Source organism: Balearica regulorum, chromosome 12 (genome assembly GCF_011004875.1).
Source record: "Balearica regulorum gibbericeps isolate bBalReg1 chromosome 12, bBalReg1.pri, whole genome shotgun sequence".
NCBI lineage: Eukaryota > Metazoa > Chordata > Aves > Gruiformes > Gruidae > Balearica > Balearica regulorum.
The window spans coordinates 12,017,203-12,042,742 of NC_046195.1; the positions used below are offsets into that span (position 1 = coordinate 12,017,203).

At 37.2% G+C, this 25,540-nt stretch overlaps 2 protein-coding genes across 5 annotated transcripts in view; one reads left to right on the top strand and one right to left on the bottom strand.

The window, feature by feature from the left end:
* COPS2 (COP9 signalosome subunit 2) lies at positions 1-22,510 on the bottom strand. 2 transcript variants are annotated; one of them, XM_075764372.1, is made up of 13 exons: positions 22,353-22,510; positions 12,414-12,527; positions 11,299-11,376; positions 10,577-10,702; positions 9,623-9,712; positions 9,427-9,504; positions 8,381-8,555; positions 7,152-7,330; positions 6,968-7,020; positions 4,584-4,681; positions 2,657-2,739; positions 1,538-1,596; positions 1-755 (listed from the first exon to the last, which is right to left on the bottom strand). In XM_075764372.1, the coding sequence occupies exons 1-13, from the start codon at positions 22,404-22,406 to the stop codon at positions 611-613; spliced, it is 1,332 nt and encodes a 443-aa protein (XP_075620487.1). In that variant the 5' UTR covers positions 22,407-22,510; the 3' UTR covers positions 1-610. The 2 variants fall into 2 exon arrangements, with proteins under 2 accessions (XP_075620487.1, XP_075620486.1); XM_075764371.1 differs by having other exon boundaries at positions 9,623-9,733.
* Positions 22,511-22,579: 69 nt separating this feature from the next.
* The window catches only part of GALK2 (galactokinase 2), a 55,381-nt gene continuing 52,420 nt past the window's right edge, over positions 22,580-25,540 (top strand). Inside the window, exon 1 of one of the 3 annotated variants that reach the window (XM_075764369.1) lies at positions 22,580-22,849. Coding sequence is in view for 2 of the 3 variants with exons in the window: in XM_010306881.2 (XP_010305183.2) it covers positions 24,130-24,182 (53 nt within the window). In the remaining variant the exon portion in view is untranslated. Of the gene's footprint in view, positions 22,850-23,904; positions 24,183-25,540 lie in introns of those variants that run through there. The other 2 variants (XM_010306881.2, XM_075764368.1) reach the window with 2 other exon arrangements.

Sequence of the window (25,540 nt, forward strand, 5' to 3'; positions counted from 1 at the left end):
TACAATTTCTGAACCGCACTGTTTATTTTGCTGCTTGAAACCTAAGTGACAGTATGCCACTATAATTACGGGGTTTCTTCTAAACCTTTACTACACTGCAGGTACAGAAATATACGGACACATTTTTGGAGAATTGACAATTTGCAAAATGCAGCAAACATTTCAATTTATACATGAGAAAAAGAAGTGTTCAAAAGGGTATGCATTTCAAGTTATTGCAGGTTATTTCTGTGAGAGAATTTCTGCAGGTAAAACATGTTTAATTTTAACCAACAGTAACGTGTCAGTGTATTTAAAATCATGACAAAAATCTTCTCTCTGGTCATTAATTGCCCTTTGACAATTACTAGGATGTTGTATGTTTAGGGCAAGATGTCAATACAGCATAAATCCCGTGGCATTTTGGTTTTCTTCTGGAGATTAAAGCTGTTTTTTTCTTGGGATAAATGCAGCAGCAAAACACAAACCAGCTGATCAAAAAAGCACTTCTGCCATAACTCCAATAATTTCAGGGCACACCAACCGACAGTAGTTTTGCCATTCCCAGTTCTTTTAAGGTTTACATCACTGCACTGTTGCCTTAAGTACTTTTGTAAAAGCTTGTTTTCTGTTAGGCCAGCTTGCTGACTACAGCCTGGTTGAGAGAATTTAGTTGGTTGGTCCATTTATCTAACGCAGTATACCGTGCACCACCTCTCTTCTGATGATCCAGTTCTAGGAGCTGGTTGACTTGATCAATTCGGCCATGTATAGTGCTAGAAGTAAATAAATAAATAACTATAAATCACTAATGTACATGGAAATAGGAGCTAAAAATAAATCAGAGTTTGTCTTATACAAGAGAGACACAAAGTCCATTTCAGAATACAGGACTTCTTGTAAGACACTGTCCTGGGTGGTATTGCCTATTTAGTTGTCATCATGATTGGAAATCAAATGAACTAATTCATTGCGCAATGCATATTTTATCTGCCTAGCTATGACCCACATATAAAGTCTGAAGCAATATGAGGTAAACAGTTCTTGAAAGTCAGGGAATCGTGAAAAATGAAGATTTATGTAAAAAGAAATTAAAATATAAACCCATGTATGGATTATATTTTCCTAGTAGATATAACAAGTTACCCTCCAAAAAAAGATTTTACAAATTGTAGTTAAGTTTTTCCAGTCAAGGAGAGCAGACTACTAATTTGTTGACTTGAAAACGTACTCAAAAATATACATGGGTATAAGCAGCAATTACTAAGAATATCACATTTCATAATTTTATAATAATTTAAGTTATTACATAATTAAAAATTAAAGTACAAACATACCACTTGGTCTCTCTGTAAATTTTCTTGGCTCACATCTTACAAATATACTTTCCTGCTCGTAAGCCAAGCAAATCCAGAGTCAGCATCATTACCTTTCAATTCTAGAAAGTATTGTCACAATGTCCAGTATTGTCACAATGCAGAAAAATATTGGTTTGTTGCTTCTTGTATACTTTACTTTAAAGTAATCAAAGATCAGTAATCAAGAATAAAGTACATACTTATCCAATATGCACTGCACAAGCAAGCTTTCCACATCAGCTACATCTATGTTTAACTCCTAAAAGAAAAAGAAAATTCATTATACTGCTGACTTTGTTTTGCAACATTAAATCCTTCCAATATTTATTTTCATATACAGAATTTCATTTCATTTCTGTTTCTTACTGTTCAAAAGTGTCAATTCAATAATGATCTATCAAGCAAAATAACTCCACCCAAAGTATATATGGCCAATGATGAAGACATCAGTAACCTCTCAGAAAAGGCTGAGGAGGCTAAAGCAGTTTTTGGAAGCTCCAGAAATAAGCTCCTTTTCTGACTTACTGGGAAAAAAAAAACCAACCCAAACACAAAAAACCCCAGGAAATAAAGACAGACAATAATTATCAGAAAAGAATGGGTCTGCACTCAAAACCATTTAGAGGGCTAATTGCATCTTCTGGCTCAAGCAAGTTCTGCAAATGTTAATGCTAACTTAAAAAAAAAAAAAAAAAAAAAATCACACAGCATTCCAAAGAGAACTTAAACATAAAAAACAGGCATCTAATACTTCCATCATGTATTTTGGAATGCTGTGAATTTTTGCAAGAAAAATCACAGGCTTACAGGAGAGGGAAACAGTAATCTATTGTGACTGGGGTTTGATTTTGTTCTTTCCAGATTAGGGAATGAAATCAGCGATTCTAGTATAATAGTTGGTTTGTTATATTACCATAGTTCTGTAACTCATACAACACAGACATTAGAAGCTATCTTTTGAACAAAAGCAATTGAAATTTGGATTTTTGTGTTCATAAAATTTATGTTCATAATTACGTTTTGAATTATACAAATTTCACTTTTTAGATTTCTCTTCAGAAAAGTGCTTTTCTACACCAAGTAGAATATGGTAATTGAATATTTTAGAAGTATATCATAGTACATGTTATAAAAAGCATTGGGACGGCACTTGAAATTTACATTTTCGCACTGCAAAGCTGCCAGCAGTGCATCAGTACTACTTTATGGTTTAGATTATATTTTAGATGTTCTATTTCTGGAAGCACGGTATTTATTTAAGAGCTTTTATTCACAATTAATCATTTACTTAAGCAAATGCAAGGCTCCACTGACAATACCTTAGAAATAAAAGGAATATGTATTCTTGTGTAAGGCTTAATTAATTTTATAAGCACTTGTGTTCTGATGTTTCGCAAAAGCTCTGTAAGAGAAGAAAAAATAAATACTGTAAAAACAACAGTACTGAAATAAAGATGCAATACAGCTCCATATAGAAAGACATGCTAAATACCATGATCTTTTAAGGTAGTAATTCAGTGAGGTAGGGAAGCACAGCAAAATAAAGGGACCCTATTTTTTCCAGGGATCCAAGCAATATGTAACTCTGAAGATGGACAGATAGAGTTGAAAACTGTTTAAAGATGGAGCAAAGTATTCTCTACTAAAAATTTAAATTATTCAAACTAACTGGATAAATCATATAGATTATTGCACGGTATGTCTGCCCCTCTAATTTATAACTAGAATGCTTGCCTTGTACAGAAGTGAAAAGAGGTATTCTTACGGCTCTGAAACTTAAGTCTGTGTGCACTGAACTTCACAGGGGATATTCACATTTTAAGTTAAAAGATCAGGGCCTAATGGTATAATTATTATGAGGAACTGAAGAAGTATAAAATAGAGTCTGCATGAAGTGGCTGATATTTCTTAGATAAGATAGTGCAGCCGTTGTTTTAGAAATTTTTACATTACTAAAGAAAATTTGGAAAAAATGAAAGCATAAATTACAATTGTAAATTAACAGAAAAAGAGCTAGATCCATTTTTACCTGACTAATTACACAAGGACTGTTTATATAATGAAAAATAATACTGAAGACCAGATTATGTATCTCAATAAAACTAAGGAGATTAAAACAATGAGGCAAGGTATGTGAACATTATAACCACAAACACACATTCTGTATCACTACAGAGTGAAAAAGATGAGAATGTCTTTTCTACCCCTGGATATCACACGCAGACTATTATCATATAACAAGTAAAAATCAAATTCTCTTCAATCCTTTCATTCAATTGTCCTTCTTCTGCTACTTTCCAGTTCTGTCATATTTACTTCCTTAAGCATCCATCTCTAATCTTACAGAATCTCCCTACAAGACTTTGAAGCTTACCAGTAGTTGACATGTAACGGCAGTAGAGGGGTTATATTTAGTTTCTCCTGCTGTTTGCCATGTTCTCTTTTACAAACAAGAAGTGTAAGAAAACCAGGTCTCTGGATTTAACTCTTTTCTTTCATGTAACTATCCAGCTAAATGATCTTGTAATGCCACAGTAAGCCCTACTCTTGATGAAAACAGTAGTTATCTGAAAAACTGCTTGTGACATTCAAGTGAAGAGACTTTTAAATTCTCAGATACATGGCAAATGCAAGAAGTAACTTTGTCATGTTAATGGAACAGAAGGGCATGTGTTAGTGTGCTCCTGTTTCATTAAGTATAGGTACTATAAATCCAAACATTGTTTTCAACATATCCATTAGAATTATGTATCTTGTTACATATTTTATTACTACACATTTATTAATGCAACCTTTGTTACATCGTCTACATATTTTGTCTTTAATCTAAAGCAGAAGATTACCTTATAAACTAGCAAACATCTAACCGTTGAGGCTGACACAAACAACCTTTACAAGTAAGAGTTGCCCTCATTTAATCATTCGAATCGGGAAAAAACCCCCACTCAAAATATTCAGTGCCTAACACCACCATAGATATTATCTTAGAATATTTACTCTTGCTAGAACTTTCTCCATCACTCCTGCAATTCTTCGGTCATTATACATGCCTGGATGCATGTTGGCCTTGACCAACTTCTAAAGAACTTGGAAACACTAAAGGAATCGTCCACAAGTAATTACAAAGAACTCTCATTCTGCCAAGAAGAAAAATAAACTGGGGAGGGTGGGGGGGAAGCAGCTTACCAAGCGGCGGGGGGGGGGCGGGGAGGATGAGGATGATATTAAAATAGGCTGCAGAAATACCTTCAATGTGTTCCCTTATGAAGGGATCGTCCATGATGTTGCTGTGATTTGTTTTCAGAATCTTCTCAAATTCAGTGATGTCGTTATTCTGATAGGCACTTCAGAAAAAAACCAAGAGACTGAATTATTATTTTTAAAAGTTAAACAAACTCATAAGACTGTATTCTACATCTTCGAAAAAAATCTGTATTAAGTGTTGGTGGCAAATAATTATATTCAGAACCTGTATAAGGAAAAGCCATTTCAAGATGAAATGCAACACAAATGATCTCTTTTCTATTTCAATTTTAGTAGCATTTACAAAAGTTTAGTATGAACATTCAGTTATTCCACATGTGCGCTCTAATTTCAAAACTTTTATACTTCAAGAAGTTATTCTTTAAAAAAGCCTAGATGCTAAAAATAATTAATTTTTAAAAGTGTCATTACCTGAATTTTGGTTTCATGAAGCCATACTTTATGGAACAAATAAGAGCTAAAAAGAGCCTAGAGGGCTGTCATCATTTCTAGAATGTCTGTCTTAAGCTGAATTCTAAAAATACTGGAAGATGGAAGAAATCCTGACTTCCAGGATTAACCATAGGTAATTCTGGCATAACATACTTTTTAGATTTTTACTTAGAGCTTATTTTTAGTATATATAATGTTTAACTATTCAATCTTGTTATCTGAGAAAGGATTACAAAAAGGTGGGTTTACACACCAATTATTCAGTAGTGGCACCACAGCATCCTTTAAAGGTAAGAGCTGTAACCACTGAAACGAGAACTTGTTATTGAAATATAACGGTTTTATAATTCAAATTATCAATTTCTTACAGGAACTGTCAGTTGTAATAGTGACTATCTACTAAGTAATCAAACGTACACAGTAATTTAGTTATATTAAGCTACAGGCTTATCAATATTTAACCTGAAAGACTGTTCAATACATGCTTTCAACTTCTCTTTAATACTAATATCAAACATTTGAAAAAACAACATCTATTTTTCCTTCATAGTCTCTGAACATTTTCAAATTGTTTTTAAACTGGTCCAAAAAAAAAAAAAAGTCATCCTTTACTATAAAATGGGCAAGAAAAAGACCTGTTAGATTTAAGGAGGAACTTGAGGATTTTATAAATGGAGTTACAGAAGTGGAACAGACTGTATCACATGAAACCATTAAATTTTACTTCATAATTAAAAGGAATTTCAGTTAAGTATATTTTATTGTTTATTCCAGAAGTCTCTGTGTATGATATGTAAAACATTCAAGTTCCCAATGTAGAGTATAGGAAGAATTAAAAACACAATTGTAATCTTGGGAATTGGTTTTATCTTCTGCATATTTCTTATCTACACTGCTTTAATTGCATTATTAATTTTAAAGAAGCAGTTATACTCAAATGTCAAGATAAAAGATATAAATTAGGAATATGAATAAAATCAGATTGGGTAAGGCCATCTGGAATTCCTTCTGCCTCTAATTCACATGAAACTATTACAATGAAGTAGAAAAGACATGTCTAAAGTCGAATTATTGAAAATAGTCCCTTAATAAACTGCCAAACCATTTATTCATCATTATGTCAATAATGGACGAACATCCTCGCTTTCAGAAACAATTTGTATGCATACAATCATACAGCACTATAGCAGTATTGGAGCAAGTTTGTTCCAACATGAGATCAACTGTGTATATCAAAATGTGAGCAGGCATTATTTCTTACATCATGAAAAGGTGGGAAAAGTTTTCCTAAGCTTTTTTTTTTTCTTCTCTCTTGATAAACCAAAGGCAGGACAGAGTGGATGGAATAGGTTAGCTTCAAAGCACAGTATACAAACACTGCCTCAGTTCAATTCATCTTGCCTAATGATCTTAATATACTAGAAGTTCTCGGATCACACTTGCCTGTAAGAGGTAATGAAACCTTCTTTCGATTTTCACATGTTTGAAGGATAGGGGAGATCACTTGGGAGTTCAGTTTCGTATTCCTAAATTATGCAACTCCTTTAGTAATCATGACATATCCATGCATCCAATTCTACTGCCTTTGGTATGAGATGTCATTCATCTCAGTTTCTCATATATAATCAGCCAAACTCAAACCCACCCCAGTACAAGGTGGGACAACTTTATTTAAGGGAAGAAATGAAGTTTTTGCCACTGCATAAGAAATTCAACATAGAAGATAACAGCATGTTTCTATACGCCTACCTGGTATAGTATAGATACTTTGGTATGTCACAGTAAATACAAGTTTCTTAAGAAAAACAAACAGTCTACAAATATTTATGAAATAACTGTGCTAGCTGTGCAGAGAACAGCCATCTCCAAAAATACTCCATTTCTGGATTGGACACTACATCTTTTTATTTTTTGTTCTCCAGAAAAATTCTTACCTTACTAAATTCGTCATTGCAAGAATCTCTGGATCATTTTTGTATGGTTTAGCCTACACAGAACAGAAAGCACAATATGCATGTTTAGATTTTAAATATTTTTTTTTCCATTTTCATCTTTTGGGTAATTTCCCTATCAATTCAGAAAGGGGGGGGGGGGGGGGAGGAAAAAGAAAAAGAATACCTCCTGAGAGTCAAATGGATTTATTCCAGATTTCATGAGCATGTTTGCTAAGACCAAGTATTTTAAGCAAGTGGTTCTTCTGGGGCTCCCTGATTCATCATAATTCTTGAATGCTTCAAAAAAATCAGTATGTGCCTTTTCAAACTCTCCTTCTCTTAAGTGCATTTTGCCTCCACATTCTGAAAAGAAAACACAGATGAAGAGAAAAGGAACACTGCGTGCTTGTTGCTGACTACAATAATTGTACTCAGAAGTTCCATGCTATTTCTAAATAGATTACTGAAATATTTTCAGGAGTCTTTTCATTCTCTGAAATCACTAGGGAAAAAAAAAGGCATGAGGGCCTTCACATACAGCATTGCCATTTGAATAAACCTATTCCAAAGAAGAAAAAACAAAACCCAACCCACACCATAAATCTAAAAGAACACTAATTCTCACAGCCAATAATTATTTTAACTTTATGTTAAAATACTCTAAAAACTGAAAAGGAATTTATCTCCATTCCAAAGGCAATGGACTTCCTATATTTATGGAATTTTCCCTATCTGTTGAGCAAAACCACACAGAAAAATTGAGAAATACTCTGTATCTCCTTTTATTTCTGAAGTAGCCACTGCTGCCTGATTCTGGAAGTGCCTACACCAGGGGGAGAGGGAAGGCACAACAGTATTCTGGACAACATTTTTTTCCAAGACACACAGCATGTTTCCACTATAATTCCTCATTATGGATAATAAATAATATTTTCAAACATATCTTAAAGCCCTTCAGTTCCTGATGAATTTTAGTGAGGTGAGACATCAAGCACAGATTTACAAAAGGGGATTGCAGAAATAGCAGTCCCTTCCACTAGCAGTCCTGCCAAGCCTTGGTTTTTATCCTTTGCAAATGCCTTTGCATTTATCCTTTGTTGCCTGCCATGGTGTCAAACAGCAGTCTTCTACTGCTTCTTTCCTACAGTATATGTAGCCAACTGTCCTGCCCTTCTGACCAGTGGTACTTAGGCACCAGAGCAGCAGAGCTGAAGTCTTACAGGAGGCAAACATTAAATGGTAAGACTGTAGCCACTGTATTTGTAGTCTTTTATTCACATATGGTTTGCGTGCCTCTGAATCTACAGCATCCTCTGTCTTTGTAATTGGAACTGGAAAAAACATTCATTAGCAGATTTTCATAAAACTAATCTATGCAACAGAAGTGAAATGAAAAATTCAAGATTAACTTGCCTCTGATAACTCCCATGATCAGTGGATGAGGAATGGCTGACTTGATGTGCAATGACTGTTCATATAGTGCTTTAAGTTTTTTGTTATTTTTCTGTGCTGTATACATTTGAATTTCCAAAGCATAGATTTCCAGTAGTTGAGTACCTTTTTTTAGATCATCTTCCCCATCATCAGTCTAGGATAGATTAAGTAATAAATACTGTGAAATTTTAAGAGAACAGTGATTTCAGTTTTATACTAGGAAAAACCTGATTACCAAATACTCTCAGTAATTTCCTATCAGAAATAAGGATATTCCTAACACACTAAAATTTTTATATAACTATTAACACAAAACATAATACTCAAAGAACTTATCACAGGCCAAGTTTTGAAGCCCTTTATTAAAAAAGTCAGTATTTTTGTTTAATTAACTGTTTTCCACAGTTAATGCCCCTTATTCTTTTCCACTTTCCTTAAACCACAGTCTCGGTATATAAATGCAATGACTCACACACACACACACATATATATAAAATACATATGACTCTTCTGCTGCCTATAACAGAACCATTTCCCAGATATTTGTAATGCATTTTCCATTTTGGAGGAAGAAGAGGGGACACAGACAAGCACAGCAGGCTGCATGGCTAATTTCTTTTTTTTTTTTTTCTTCCTTCCAAATGGGAAAGTAAGAACTGTACTTTCAGTTTTGAGTAAAGCTCACTTGGAATCCTCACTGTATTTTAAAATAAAAATCTATGCATTACAGATTATTCATATGTGCTTCTCATCCTTGCACCTGACTAAAAGGAAACTTAATCAGCAGTTGTGAATAATTTTTTTAAAAATCATCCTTAAGCAAGAAGTAAAACACTCATCCTTTTTTGTTCACATTATCAAATGGCTAACAAATTAAAGCAGGCACAGTATTTTTTCCCTCTGTACTAAAACTCAGCAGCATGTCTCAAAGGCCAGCAACAGATGTAAACAAAACAACAAAAAAATTTAAAAAAAAAAAATCAATGTTGTTTACTAAGCCACAGCGATTTAGTATATAAAGGTACCTGGCATGACTGATGTAGCTGACGCAAAATCTTTTGTAACTTGCCATATTCTTCTCGTTCTAAATATAATTTGCCAAGCTGTAATGAAAAAAAAGTTGAAGTACTAAGGTCTATTAGGATTTTGCAATTATAATTGATAAGAGTTAACTGAAGGTGTCACAAACAAAAGCAAAAAACAGTAAGTTATATATTTTACCTTTGTGTTTGTCTTAAACCACAATCTATCATTCTTAGCATCTTTCAGAGCTTCAAGTGTTGTTTCATAGAATTCCTGAAGCAAATCCATCTGACATAAAAAATCAGAATTCTATAATTGTAAACAGCAAATTTGCACCTGTTAATAAAGTCAATCTGAACAAACTAAAAGTGCATGCTTGAACTTCAAAATAAGAAAGGTATCTGTATCCTATTGAATGTCTGCTTTGAAATTGTAAAGAGCTTCTAAAGTAACAAAACTAAGTACACTTGCTTTTCTTATATGAAATAGATATAGTTAAAAAGTATTCAAATTTTAAGATTTGCAACCATCTATCATGCTAGTGAAAAATGAAAGCCACCTTATACGAGCCCATCTTATATAACCAAGTAATAAAATTCTTATGTTGCGTCACAAAAGACAAACACTAACAGGCAACATTGCTCCTACTGAAAAGGAGAAAAACAAAAATACTTTACATATCAAAAAGAAAATACAATTTACAAAGAGAGAGAAATGGTCAAAGGAAAAGATGCTATCTCCTTTCTCTACTACCAATGCTGCGTGAAAGAAAGCTCTTGAGCACACCAAACCATTTCTTTGCATAAAACCTGAAAATACAACATCCAAAATGGCAATCAAAGTGCTGAGTGTGACCTTTAACAAAGGTTCTACCGAGAATGCATTAGTATTGTTTGTGGCCATTGCTCTTTTGGGGATAACTTGATGTATAGCCACAGATCTGTTAAGACAAATTTATGAAAAGTTATTTGTGCTGACAGAATCCATCAAATGTGGGAAATATATTTTAACATATGACAACAAACTAATACTGCAAATGCTTTCTATTAAGATCAAAAAAACCTCAAACCAACAGACTACCATACACAAAAAATTCCATAGTTAAAAATGCAGAAAGGAAAACCATGAAGATGAAAGAACTGATGATCTAACCTGCTTGGAAGTAGAGATATAATCAAGAATAGAATTGATGGATTTTTCAGAGTAATTTCTTGTAACTGCACTCCGTATGTAGGTCAATAGCTGTTTATATCTGTTCATCATTTCAGGAAAGTTAGTCTAAAAGAAAAACAAAATTACGTTCTAAGTTTTGTTTTAATGATTAAAAACTGAGTTATAGCTTGCAAATACACATAAAGAGAAGAAAGCATAACAGAAAGACTATGCAGTAGTGGTTGTTATTAGGAACTTGTACATCACCACTTTATTCATAAGCAGCAGAATAACTTCAGCAAGAATGCATGTAATAGACATGTAAAATATTTATCTCAACAAAGAAAATAGAGTTGGCTATACAACTACTTGGAATGGTTGCATATATAGCATATACGTTTTTCACTGATTTGTTCTGGTGAAGTACACACATATAGAAACATTACTGGTTTCAATGGTATGATACCTCAGTATAGCAAGGACTGAGCCTCAGACTTTCAGATTATCAGCTGACCCCAGCAGCTATTTTGCATCCATTTTGCCTTTGACTTGCAACCACCACATAATTTCCCTGCCATGTCTGTAGTAGCCATTAAAGGCCACAGAAGACAAGTTCTGGCAGATTTAGTTGTCATAGCCATAAAGCAGAATAACAACTTAAGACCTCTGGATCAAATACATTTTTATGGCGTTTAGTCTGAAGTGATAGCTGTAATTCCTACCAATTTAAAGTTTATTTTAATCATCTGTTTCAGAGCTTTGAATCCCCATTCTCCTTTTTCACCCTCGAGCTCCAAAACCTGAAATAGAAGAATTTTTTAAACAATATTTATCAAGGCTATATTCAAACTTAAATTGATTTGCATCTTGTTTAAAATGTACATATCCCATACATGCCTTTTCACCCCACTTTTTTCCTTACAAAGTAATGTTTCACTCTGCCCTGTTCTTCAATTTTACTCTTCCCTGGTATTATTGAGAAAGTGAGGAGTATGTATCTCACTAGTTTTCACAACATGATGTAAGGAGGGTGAATTGTTATTTATAGATTTTGTTGCTGTTGTCTAACACCAAGCACTAAACTTTAATAACACTCCACAAAGACATATATGCAAGAAGTTGTAACACCCTCTGCAAAACTGACTCAACCCACCCCTTGACTAAATTAGTCAAAAGTTTACACTTCTGAATAACTATAGTTTCTTCACATATAAGAAAGGCTTCCAGGCTTTAACGTAACATAGTTAAGGGAATGTTTTGTAAGTAAAAATTTTTTTTTTTTTTTTTAAAGTCAGATATATAATACTGTTATATACTGTAAGTCAAGAGATGGAAAAATCTATTTTTTCTTTAAAAAGTTACATCTAACATATTGCTTTCTGGTGGCAGTGTGCAAATATCAAAAATTTAAAACTGTCATGAAGGAAAGAAACTCTGTGTCACTTAGTATGTACACATTTAAAGCTTTGGAATCAGATAGCAAACGAAATATAATACATTACATAAGACACTTGGGAAAACGCCATTTCATTTTAAAAAAATGAATGGATCTGGCTTCTATAGTTGAAAATACACTTAGGACTGTTTAATTAACTTAGTAAATCCTAAAGATTAAAAACTCAGTTATGCGATACAATAGGGCTATTCCACGTTCTCCCTAAGAATGATCCTGAAAGCAGCCAGGAGTCTAAATTGTCCATTGATACACTTAGCACATTGGTAAGTTAAAAATATAAACATTACTCTTAAAATTCCAGAAAATAACTCAAATTGTAAGCAAATATTTTAAAATACGAATGAATATGCAAATAAGAGATAGAATATAAAGACAGAAAACCTTCTGAAAACTGCTTAATGCCGCCTTGGGATCATCTTCCTTCAAAGCTTTGGAATTGTAGTATTGATTTTCCAGATCCACATTTGGTTCAGAATTGCTGTCCTCAGAATATTCCTATATTTTAAGGAAAAAAAAGAAAGGTTCAGAACATATAATATTCTGCTGAAAATTGATAAAATATAGTAAGACACATTGCTCAAACTGACATAGAATGCTTGTATATTAACAGAAAATCTTTAGTTATAGAGCATGTAACGGGGATGGACTCTTATGATGATTTCATCTCTCTCCCATTACCAGGCCAGCCTCACCATCCACCAACACTTGCCTGTCAACAGATTTCTTTCCGGACTAATGAACTCATAGCTCTACCAGCTTTGCTTTTATGACAAGTACAGACTGTATCATTAAAATTCTGCCAATTTTGGTGTTTAAGGACAGATGCCTAATAGCATATGGCATTTCTGTATGGGAGAGAGAACATGCTGGCCACTAGTCTTCTAAAAGGTGCTCTATTATACGACCTTTGCTATCCACAGAAAAGACTGGCTGAGCTGCCACACAAGTAGTGATTCAACAATGGAGGATATAAAATGCTTCCATGAATCTCTCACTAATCTGCCTTTTGATGTCGTAATGATTCACACTTGTCTAAGGAAATTTAAAAAAAAATAAAATAATGACGATAATGCCAGCTGCTTCTGTGCTGAGAAGCTGGAGATTGAGAAAACGCTAAAGATACTGCCAAAGAGGGTGGGGCATAGGCACAATAATTTAATCGAATAATTACCCATCATGTATGCTAGGTCCAAACTAATTGAAGAATTTACTTCTACCAATTATTACTTCATTAAAGTACTCTGAGGCTTTTTCTGATGAAAAAAACCTAAGCATTTTATCTTCTTTTGCTGGACAATGTCACATGTCTGAATTACAAAACACTAACAAAACTCAAATAATAATTTCATTTGAGGTTTACACAAGTCAAAAGTATTTCACACCTCTGCATTTTCAAGCCAACTTCTCTCAACAGAGTGCTTAGCTATTAGGAGATGAACTGTTTAACAGAATCTGTTTAAATCTCAAAGTTACTGTCATCAGAGTAACCTTGCCCTGTAACAATATAAACAACGCATAGTCAAGTGCCCTTCTTTACACTGGAATTTCTTCTTTTACTGTACTTCTTCATCAGACACATTTATTCTTTTGTTCATTCATATATTGCTAATATTAATGGACTCCTTCAAAACCATGGGAAGGAATGAAAAAAAGATAAGGCAAAAGAGAAATTTTCAATTAGCTCTCTCTTCCCTCCAGTGCAAGCAAATCTTTCAAAGTTTTAAGTTTTCTGAAGTTCTGATGGAAAAATTCATGACAGAAGCTCACAGTTGGCCCAAATTTTATTAAACATGATCCTTGAGACATTTATCTTTCAATCTGCTAATGTTTCTATTTGTTACATGTAGACAAGTTGTTCAGGTATGTATTTACTTATACTCACACAAAATATTACTGCTTAGTGAGAATGAATGGACTTAAAAGCCTAGTGAATTCCATAAACCTGTTCTCTGAATTCCCAGAGAACTATAAAACTTGATACTGAAAACTGCAAAGAAAACAGGAAGTACGTGTCTTACTTGGCAGACTTTCATTTTCGTTAACTTGTTTTCATAAATTCCCTATTGATCCAACATTGATAGAGCAGCGACTATAACGTGCACATGATGCCAACAGCTATAAGCATATCAGGCACCTTATGAACATATAGGCTGCCAAAATTTAAACAACAAAGCATTTACGTTATGTGTAATCAGCTGATGTCTTGTTTATACTAAACTTGAATAACGGGGAATATTTTTGGCAGAAGTATCTATTTGTGAAGATAAAAGGAAAGCAAACTAAATTAATTCCTTTACGGAACCAATGTGCTCTGTTAGCCAGAAACATCTGAATTTTCATCTTAGCTCTGGCAACGATTCTGGATGTGGGCTCAGGCAGGAAGCCTTTTTTCAGATAATTTTTCTCAATGCTACTTAAATATCCCATAAAGCTATTTTCATAATAATATTAATACATCATAAAGAATAAGTGTTAAGTCTAGAGATAATTTTTTCTAATGGAAATGCTTTGAAACACACCAAAGGTAGTGTTTTATGTTCTCACAGCTATATTTTTACTTTGCTTGATGCCTGTTTGCCTCACATCGAATTTATGATGTTGATATGGACTCAAAGGTCTAAGGGAGATAGGGCTTTCCTAACTCTGGAAAATGTAATGTAAGGTGCTTACTTTAAAAGACATACTTAGACTTAATGGCTGTGAAGAAAACTTTACAACCATGAATTAAGTAGGAGATGATGCTGTAAATCTGTAGACAATGAAAAACAAAATAAATCACCCATGTAGATACTACATCTTAATTTAAGGATCAATGCTAATTATGCCAGTGCTGATCAGTTCAGAAGGACCAGTACTCTTATCTTCTTTTGATGCAGAGATGGCTTAGTGCAGTACGATACAAATGTGAGAACATTCGGCTTTTGCCAAAAGCAAAAGGAAAGGAGGAGGAAAGGAAAAGTGTGAAGCTGTATCCTCAAAGTTCAAAGTACGAAAAAGATGCATTTCCTTCCCAGTACTGAAAACAGAAAAGTTCTTTTAACAATAAATTCAGATACCAAACACCTAACCTTTCCTCACCCTCATTTTCAACACTGCTGCTTCCTGCCTGAACAACTTTCCCAACACTATCCATTTAGTTAGAAAGCTTGTTGCATCAAACAATGCCATATCAAAATAAAAGTACACAAAATCAGGTAAAATATCCAGTTTACAAAAAGGATTTCTACATAACTAAAAATCTACACTGTACCATCTAGATCTAATATTCTGCATAGTGAAGAACACCCTTAATTATAACTTCAACATATAAAAACATCTGTGTGATATAATTTAGCTGCAGCTGATATAAAAAAAAAAGTACCAGGCCTAAGAATTTTTTTTTATAAAGATCTTGGGTATATTTTTTAAATGGACATCAACACTGTAAGTACAAATGAAAACAACAGAAGTCTGAGTACGCAGAACTGATCTTTGAAACCCATTTAGTTCTCCCTTCCTGAGAGGATCAAAACAAACAGGTGGGGATTTTTTATTATTATTACTCATTAAATTAGAAAGCCCTGATATAGCTTTAAAAAAACAGTTAAAAAAAGTTAGAACATTATTTAAGCATTGCTCCATTGAAAATCAGCATGTTCTAAATGCAGTTATAAACAATCCAATCCCATCACATCACTTTTTGGGGGAAGAAAAATTACCACACTAGCTCAACTGTAACGGAGTTAAAACCTCTGATGTACCTTACTCGGCCTGGAACATAGCTCTTTCAAATAATTTTAATAAAAGTTAAATTAGTACCAAGGAACCAATTTAATTTACAAGTCTTTATTACATTACGTATTAACTTTTCACAAAATTCATTTCATCTAGTAAACAGCTTTAAAACATTAAGCCTCAGCTTCTAAAATGAACATACGCAGAAGACAATTCACCCCAGTCAACTTCAATCATCCTTTCTAGGGCATGGATCCATTTACAGTTTCTCCAGCAGCAAAGGCAGGTTAAGAGCAACCTGCGCTCCCTAACCCTCTCTGTTCTGGTCCTAACATCCCTTTTCCCCTTCACTGCAGCGATTCAACATTTCATGCTGTATGAGTCCTTGATGATGCCTGATCCTGCTTGGGTTGAGAGAACAGGCCCATCAGCACTTACACAGACACAGTCCTGAGGCTTGAGAGCTATGGCAGAGAAGCAGGTGACCAGGGAGGTTAAGAAAACCAGCTGTGGTTTCAGAAAACTATAGCAGGAGCCTTAATCAATGTGGTCTCAAGAGATTATAGAGAGATCTTGAAGCATGGCACTTCTCAAGACAGAATAAGGTAGATGAACTTGGAGACCGTAGCACTGTATCAGTGACATTTAACAGTAGATTTGCAGTATTCTAGCGGATTAGAGTGGTGCATTACCCTGGTAAAGTTAAACATGTACAAAATGAAATAGATACATTTTGTGAAATATATAAGTTTTGTGAAAACTACTGTTGTTTAGTTACTAATTTGCTTGTCTCCTCTCTTGCCTAAAGCACTTCCTTAACCGCTACACCAGAAGTGGAGTGATAATCTAAACTCCTGCTTCTCTGCGTATCATTCACTAGCTGTATAGAAACCAAACTCCTACTTTGCAAACCTTTTTCAAAAAAAAGGGAAAGTAGCTATACAGAGGATAACTTTCCACACAAAAGACACAATACAAAGAGTTCTATTTCTGTAAAAATTTATCCTTCAAGGACATTGTTAACAATGCTTATTATTGTCGATTTTCAATTGCTGGTAATTTTACCAAATTTCAACTATTGGGCTGACTCAAACCATTCTTTTTTTGTGATGTGCAATTGTTTCTGAGAGTAAGTCTGGTACAAATTTGATTTTACTTCAGCTAACTTTGTTTCATAACCATGGCATTTAGGAGGTCTGCTAACTCTAGGAGTTGGAGTGAAGACCTGGTATTTTGCAAGAGCACTAGTGATGTGGGTTTGGGGGGGCGGGTATTGTTGTTGTTTGGTCGGTTTTAAAACACCACCACAAAAATGCCCAAATGAGGCCAACTGAAAAAAACCCTGGAAATAACTCCTCAATATATTAATATATTAGCTTGCCAGCTAAATCTCATCAACATTTCACCTACAATGAACATGCACTATTTTCAAATAGCTCATATGCACCAACCGCAAAAGTGACCAGCCGAACACCATCCTGGCGCTCAGTACAACTTTCTTTGCATTTGCTCTTCCTGGACCACTGGCCGCCAGGCACCAGGACAAAAAGCAAATAATAGTTTCTATGTGCATTTGCCACTGGTATCCAGGCACATGAATATAAAGAAAGCAATCAAGACAGGAATGCAAGAGAGTAAGGACGAAAAGAACAGAGACAAACCGTGAGAATGAAAACAAGAGTGTGATTTGTGTAAGAAGCCTGCAACCACTCAACCATGCGTTGGGAGTCCTGGTTTTCTTTTCAACATTCCAGGTCTCTCTCTTCTTCTGCTCCACTCACTAACTCTGCAAGTCATCTAGTGCCTACTGGCTTACACTGGGGCTGACACCAGGAATAAAAAGTCTGTGAAGCCAGCAATTTGCAGTGGGGACAGTACAGATCCAGGGAAAGACAGTGCTCTGCCGTGTTTTTTTTTTTTTAAAGCAGAAGTTGAAACATCCACAGAAATGAGACAGGAGACTGCAGAAAGAAAAAACTGTTATTATGACATATAAAGAGTATAAAAAATAAGTGCCTTTTCTTTCACCTCTATCACACAGCTCTCCTATAGTTATGCACATCCTTTTCTGTTAAGTCCAGTTTGTAGCATAACTTAGATCTAATTTACTTCTGTTTACCCAACTGCATATAAGATCCTGGGGAGCTCTGTTCTGAACAGAGTGCTAAATAAGTCTCTCAAAAAAACCCAAAAACCCAAAACCCAGAACTCACTGACACTTGTGAATATTCAGACGGAAAGAATTTACTGACTAATTATTCTCATGTTTTTTGCCTCAATACTTCCTTCTGAGACATTATGGTAATAAGTGAAATAAGCCCCAATATATTAATTCTGTGTTTAAAGATGAGTCTGTAGAGAATGTATAAAATAAAATACCAGGATACACACTGAATCTATATAAAATATGAAACAGTCATTAATTCAGAGAACAGTATATCGCATAAACTCTGTGAAGCTCACAAATTTATTTTTTTAAAATCACATACTAATGTACTTAGAACAAAGAAACTGAAGAGGGTAAAGTGGATCTGCTTGATTTGGTATTTCCCTAGTTCTAAATGCTTGTTTTTGCAGCATTATTACTTTCTTGTTTGTATTTTATATCTACGTATTTTTTTAAATGATGGCAATACTGAAACATAAAGGGTTGGGAAGAAGTGACAATATATACATGAAATTTCCATTGTATCCATTAAAAATGCATCAATATAAGGTAGGAAAATATCCCTGTCTACTGATGAGACTGCTTATCAAATTTGGTAATATATAGAAATTCCTTTTGAAATGGAGTATATTTCTACCTGTTGGAAAAAAAAGAGCAAACCAATTCACGTTTGCTACGCTGCCTTTCTGATAGCTTGAAATAAAAAGTAAGACTGCCTATTTCATAATACCAACACAGCCTGAAAAGGGAAACCCTCAGTAATCTTAAGGTAGGCTCCTCATATTTGAGCCATGCCAATCCTCATGAACTTGTGGCCATCTCACTGGAGTGCAAACTGCTGGCTGTTTACTGGAATCATATACAGCTCTTCTACTGACATCACTGAAATAATACAACTCCATAAAAGAAAAAGACAAGTTGCTCAGCAAATGGATTTGTCTATCCTTCCCCTAGATTAATTTTAAAGTTGAATTTCAGAACACAATAAGATGTCTCATTAAGAATACCACAGACAAATTCCTTATTTATTTAAAACAAAACAAAAAAATCAAGTAGATATATTACAACAGCTGTCAATATGTTGTCATTGTGCCTGGAAGAATCAATTTCTGAAGAAAGGCTGCATTTAGTCTCAAAGTCAATTCTAAACATAGCTTTTTGTGTGAGACTGAAAACAAAAATGGAATTTACAATGGTCCTTCCGTCTTTCTCTTTCTCCACCCTCAAGCTGAAACTAGTAAAAAGAACCTTGACTGAAATCACATTATTTAGCACCAAACTAGAAATTACAATTGAGTGGTTTTCATAATGACCAGTAAACATTATTCTGTTCACTGAAGCATAAAGTGGAATAATCCATGTTATAATCAAGACTGTCACTGTACATTACTAGCAAATTGTGAATCTAGGTCCATCCACCCACAAATATAAATGGAATTTTTTCTGATATCAAGACCTGCAACAGATAAAGTTAACTTCTGTAGGAGCAGCTGAGGTCATTTAAATTCCAAACCTTGACTTTTAACCCAATGAAAACCTATGCAGAAACAGTCAACTGGGACCTGTAAAGTGGGTAGTCTTCAGTTGTTTAACAGTGTAGGAATTACTGTAACTATACAAAAAACCATGATGAAGCTGGGAAAGAGCTGGGCCTTCAGAACGTCTGTTCACATTTCAGAACAAGTGTGAAACATTTGCATACTTAAGGAAATGTAACTGACTGATTCTACATACTCAGCAGGTCAAGAGCACATTTAAAGAGGAACAGCCATAATCACTTCTAATAAAAGCTGACAAAATCAAAACTTTTTGGATAGTCTTCTTTTCACTACTGTATTTATGCTAGTGGCTACCCTAGCTAGACCTGAATCTAGTTTCATCATACAATATTTTGACGAAATAGATATTTGTTCTTTCCTTAACTCTTTCTGAAATTTCTGCCTCTCCTCCTATTCCTTAACAAATACATTCACCCACACTCACATATACTCCTTTTTTTTTAATTCTGTACTTATCTGAGTATTTTGTCTTGTACCTATTTTTTTGTTTCAAACCCTTCTGCAGCAGCCTTCATACTGAACTTGAAAACCATGCATCCCCTTATAGTCTTCTCTCAATTTAACTAGATTCGTATTAGCAAGAAAGGAAGAAATTGGGCCCTGTCTTTAGGGTCCTTAACTATTCTCCAAAAAAATTCTGCGGAACGCTGCAATTACAGTCTCAAAACAACATGCAATCATGGTTTGTTAGTCCAAGAATGCTGAAACTAGTCTAGAAAACCTTTATTCTTAAATTCGGGGGGGTGGGGTGGGGGTGTGTGCATCAATTATAAATCAAAATTAAATTTAAAAAATCTGTTTTATTTAAAGATGTAGCTCAAGTATTATTTGATGCTTTACATAGGAATTACATACTGAAAAGAAAAAATTAACATGCTCCTAATTACTATGAGCAGTATTTTTAAATTTTGGAAAGGTCCAAGCTAGTGGTAATTAATGATGATGAAAATGTTCCAGGAAAAATAACTACAGTCAGGGGCTGAAATCTGCCACAAGCAAGAAGTTTCGGGAAGTTTTTTCCAATGAGGAAGAAAGTACTTCAGGAAAAAGAAAAAGCAGTAGACCAGCAATTATTCTTGGTGAAAAGCAAAATAAGACATCGTGAGCTTAGAGCTGCACTCTTACTCAAATTTATATGCAGACAGCTGCACTTAAGATTGAAAAATGTAATTCCAATGGTTTCTCTATGTGTCCAGTTCTCACGTTATGGATATTCAACGTGAATTCTGCTGTGTTTAGTATTCCTTTGATTGTATCACATGGAAAAATAATCATAGTATCTTAAATCAAGACACAGATTTCAGTGTTAGTGAAAATGAATGGAAATTGATTTTAGAACAAACTGGATCAACAAACTATTTTTTATAGTCTTGGTGTATATATATTTCCTTCAGAGAGCTTGTTTCTAAAAGTTTGTGAATTCATTCATGGACTTAAGTGGAAGACTAACAGTTCTTGGAATACTGATACAAGCCGCTCATAAGGTTAAAATGACAATACACGTCAAACAAGCACTCTTAGGTGAATTTAAAAAATTCAAAACTATAACCAGATGCTTTTATTCTATATCCAATGTCACCCACACATTCTGAGCAGCTCATAACAGAAACAACGCAGAAACTATGTAAAATAAAATCAGACCTAAGTCTTTTAAGTGAATTCATAAGTAACAATGATTATCAAATAATTCATTAGAAAGTAAGTCTTCCAGAAGCAAGTGTCTATGGTTTTGCAGTGAAATTGCAGTACTGTAAATACAGGTTTAGCTGAAATGATTGAAATACAGACCTCAAGCCTCAACCTGACAGAGCATTTTTAAAAAATAGTATCTGTTCTAAAAACCCATGCAAAGTTCAGAAAAGAAAAAAAAACGCAAACAAACCTCAAGTTCCAATATAAGATAATGACAAAAGAATTACAATTAATCAGGCAGCACAGAAAACATTTTTTTTTAAATATGACAGCTATTTAGTTTACTAACATACCCCAAGATAATTTTACTCATTGTAAAAAAATTTGCTTTTAATAATTTAAAGGACATTCGTTACATCAAAACAATCCCATTATGTCACCAATTTTCCCCTGATAAATTGGTCTGTTGCTAACTGCAAGCAGCACTTTTAACTGTATAAACTTATAACAAAACCTGATATCAAAACGTAACTAGATGTAACATGAAAAATCCCAAACCCTGCAAGTGGGGGGAGAAAAAAAAAAGAGCAAACAAAAAAGTGCAAAAAGCTCACGAAGACAAGAAGAGCAAAAAGTTAAAAATGAGTACATCCTTGGCATATTGCATCAGAAACTGGCTGTGTGGCCATTTCTCCTCACTCCCCTTTCTCTTCCCCCCACTTTTTCCTCAGTTTGACGCTCAGGCAAGCACAGGAATGACACCCACCCCCAAGGACCCCTCGCAGCCGGGGGCGGGGAGGAGAGCACAACTTTATGGCTTTACTTCGTGCCCGACACTTCGGCCAGAGGCAGGAGGAGGGAGGGAGACAGCGCTCCGGAGCCGTCCCCTCACCCTGACCCCCGTGGAAGGCAAACGGGGGCCCAGGCTCGCTGGGCCGGAGGGGGCCAGCTCGGGGCCTAGCTAACTGCCCGGAGCCGAAGTTGGCCTGTTTTTCCGCGGAGAGGTGGCAAGGCGCCCGACGGGGCCTGCTCCGAAAGCAATACCGGTCCCTCGCAGCCGCTGCCCGCTGCCACCACCCCTCCTCCCCGGGAGGGAAACTCATCCTGTCAATGCTCCCTCACGGGGCAGAGCACGGCGGGGCTGCTGCGAAGGACGAGCCACGCCGGCACCGGCCGAGGCGGCGCCGCTCACACGAGGCCCCCTCACCGCACCGCACCGCTGACCCCCTGCGCCTCCCCGCGCCCTACCAGGTCGTAGTCCTCTTCATCATCGCACATGAAATCATCCTCCATGTCAGACATCTTGGCCGGAGGACGGGCAGGGGGAGGGGAAGGGGGACGGGAGAAGGAGGAGACAGCGGAGACGGCCCCTTCTCCCACAACCCCGTGCGGCGCTACCCAATGTGGCTCCGCTCCGCCCGGAACCCGCTGCCGCCCGCTCCCCTCCCGCCCCCGGCCTGGGGCACACGGAGCCCAATCCGCGTTGCACCACCGCCGGCTTCCTCTCCCCGCTAGGTTGCCCGTAGCAACCGCGGCCATCGGGCGGGGCCCGCCTCTCGGCCCGCTGGCCTGTGGCGGAGCGCTGCGGCATCGCTTCACCCCCTGACGCTGGAGGGATCTCTCCGGAGGCGCCGCGCCTCGGGGGGACGCTGGCTCACGGTTCTGCCGCCGCCCTGCGGGCCGGGGCTGGCCAGTCGTCGTGTATCCGGGTGTGAGGCTGCGAGCTCGGCTCTCGTACCGGGGCTGTAAGTCTTGTGACTGTGCTTCTTTGGATGGGAAATTCAAAAAGCCCGGCCTTCTCGGTGACACTGGCAACGTCGCTCGGTCCTTAGTGCAGTTTATTTGCCTCACCCATTGCTGCCGAAAGGTTTACATGCGCTGCCTTTACCACAGGCAAATAATACAGTAGCAGCAGTTTTAAAAGGCCTAAACTGTAAAAAACACGGGCCTTGCAAAGCACTACCTTTCTAAAGAGTTTTACACACTAATTTCTGCTGCTGCTTTCAACTGAGTGAGGCAAAAGCCCCAGATGAGCTTTGTCTCCGCAGTCTCCACAAGGTATGCAGTTCTCACAGACTCCTAGATGCATTTGCAGTATTTCTTGGGTCTCCAGATTTTTCTGTTGTTGGTCATTTTATGTTGTTACAGTTTCCGATGTTTTTTTTTTCCTATGGCTACTGCTAAGTCTTTTTAAAAATGTGTTTCTATTCTGCCAACCATACTAATGAGAAAAAAAAATTACCTCAGAAAGACATGTAAATCCACAATGATATCTCAATGTTACTATGCTTCTCTCAGTCCAACCACTTAAAGCTTTGTGAGTGGGATATTAGGGGCTTCAATATATACACCAAAATAGACAGTAACAATGAGCAAGTGAGCTTGTAAATGCCTTTGAAAAGCTCAGTTCCTCAAAGTAACTGCAACCATTAATCTCGAGGGGTCAACAGGAGCTGTGAGACTGCTTGTTTGAGGAAAGCTGGCAGAACCACACACCAGAAAAAAGCAAGGGGAGGGAAATAATGCTGTAGGGGAAAGCATTGCCCATTTATTTATTGTTTTCATTGCACACGTATTTTGCTGGAGAACCAGCACTGGCCTAATGCACGACACTGGCCTGACCCACCTCATGGGACTCACAAGGTGCCCGCGGGGGCAGCCTATGCCGGGCGACATGCACCAAGCCGCGGCAGTTTTTGAAGTTGCCAGCTAAATTCTGACAGGAATGAAGGAAGAAAACATTTCCTTCACATGTCACAGCAGTTTTCCTGTCATGTCTGGACTGTGGGTGAGGAGCTGAGGGCAGACCAACCCCACAGCCTGCAGGGTGCCAGTGTGCCTGCGAGGCAGCCCTGGGGGTTGAGCACCGTCACCTCAGCGGTGCCCTGCCGCCGGGGCGGGGAGAAGGCCGGGCTGCCAGCTCCGTCGCCCGGAAGGACGGTGTCTGTCTGTCCCGTGACCGCGGTCCAGCCGGAGCCGCCGCGCCGCTGCCCGCCTCAGCCAGGGGCTAGCGGGGGGAGCTGCTATGGCGGCAGACGCCCCCGGCACTTTCCCGGTTCAGCTGGTGGAGCAGCCCAGGTGGGTGGGTCGCTCCCCTCGGCCCCGGCCCCGCAGCGGGAAGCCACGTCCGCAGCTAGGACGCGGAAGCTCGCCGTTGTTTATCTCGGGGCAGGCGGGTGGTCTGCAGGCGGACAGGGGAGGTGGGAGGACAGGTGGGATAGTGTGTCTCCATGCCCCAGCGTGAGGTGTGAGAGGGGTTTGACTTGAGGTATTTTGATTTGTTTGAACACAAATAGCGCGACACTTGCATTTTGGTGGTCCCAGGAGCACCCTTGCTGCAGCTACATTGGCCTGGGTGTACGTTGACTTCCTGGCTGGCAAACGGGCCAGGGCTCGCAGAGAGGCCTGCAGCTCCCTTCTCCCGCTGCCGCAGGGCTGCAGGCTGGTCACTGGCCCCTCCTGCCCCTTGTCCATCAAACATAACTCCGTGCAGCTGCCCACACAGTGCCACTGTGGTAGGAGGGGGGATAATTAATTCATCATTGCTCCTAGTATTTTTTTTTTTCCAGAATTTTGGGGATGCTGATTATTCTCTCACCCTTTTGGCTATAAAAGAAATGCCCACGTGATTCCCCGAACAGTAGCCTGGCTCTGCATTGGTATGCCTGTGGCACGTGGCAATGCATGCTCTTTCCCGACAGGCTTGCGCTCAGTGTGTGAAGTTGAATGCACAAGCAGTTCAAACAAACCTGTTTACCAGTGTTAGCACTGGAGAATGGTCATTTTTTAAAACTTGTGTTACTTGTGTATGATTGCACTGTGTTTCAGTTTAAGTCATGTGGAAAGGACAAGTCCAGCATTTCCAGATTTCAATGTGTGAAGTTGTGAGGGAAGCCTTTGCCTAACACTTCTGACAATCATCTTTGATGTAGGTGCTTAAAATGCAGCATGCATGTTGCAACGTCAAGGCCAAAGCCCGTAAATAGTCTTTTGTCGGGCCTGCTTGTAAAACCCATATTAAAAAAAGGAGATCAATCAGCACTTAGATAAACATGCCCCCATGACTGCTCTATTTGTTCTTAGTCTCTTGGTACCAACACCACTATAAAAATATCTGTGAAACAGAGAAGCATTCTAAATACTGACACAAAAAGGAATAAAGTTAACACCTGGAATTCTGCCAGCAGATCCCCCCATGGACTGTATTATTATTAACATGATCTAGAAAAGGGATTGTAGAATGAAATGGAAGAAATTGCTTCGGCTGATGGTAAGAGTGATAACCTAGTTAATACTAGGGGAGATTATAAGAAGGGGAAATTATAAAGGGACCTAATACAGCTTTGTTACTGGGCACCAAAGTGGAAAAGTACTGAAAGATCTGTTAAAAAATAAATCACATCAAATAATATTTTGTAGCTTTCCATCTAAAGAAA

Coding starts and splice junctions, on each gene's coding strand:
- COPS2 (XM_075764371.1), bottom strand. CDS start 22,406: ATGTCTGACATGGAGGATGATTTCATGTGCGATGATGAAGAGGACTAC. Junction 7,331..8,380: donor GATCATGGGAGTTATCAGAG/GCAAGTTAATCT, acceptor TTTTCTTTTCAG/AATGTGGAGGCAAAATGCAC. Junction 7,021..7,151: donor ATCCATTTGACTCTCAGGAG/GTATTCTTTTTC, acceptor TGTTCTGTGTAG/GCTAAACCATACAAAAATGA.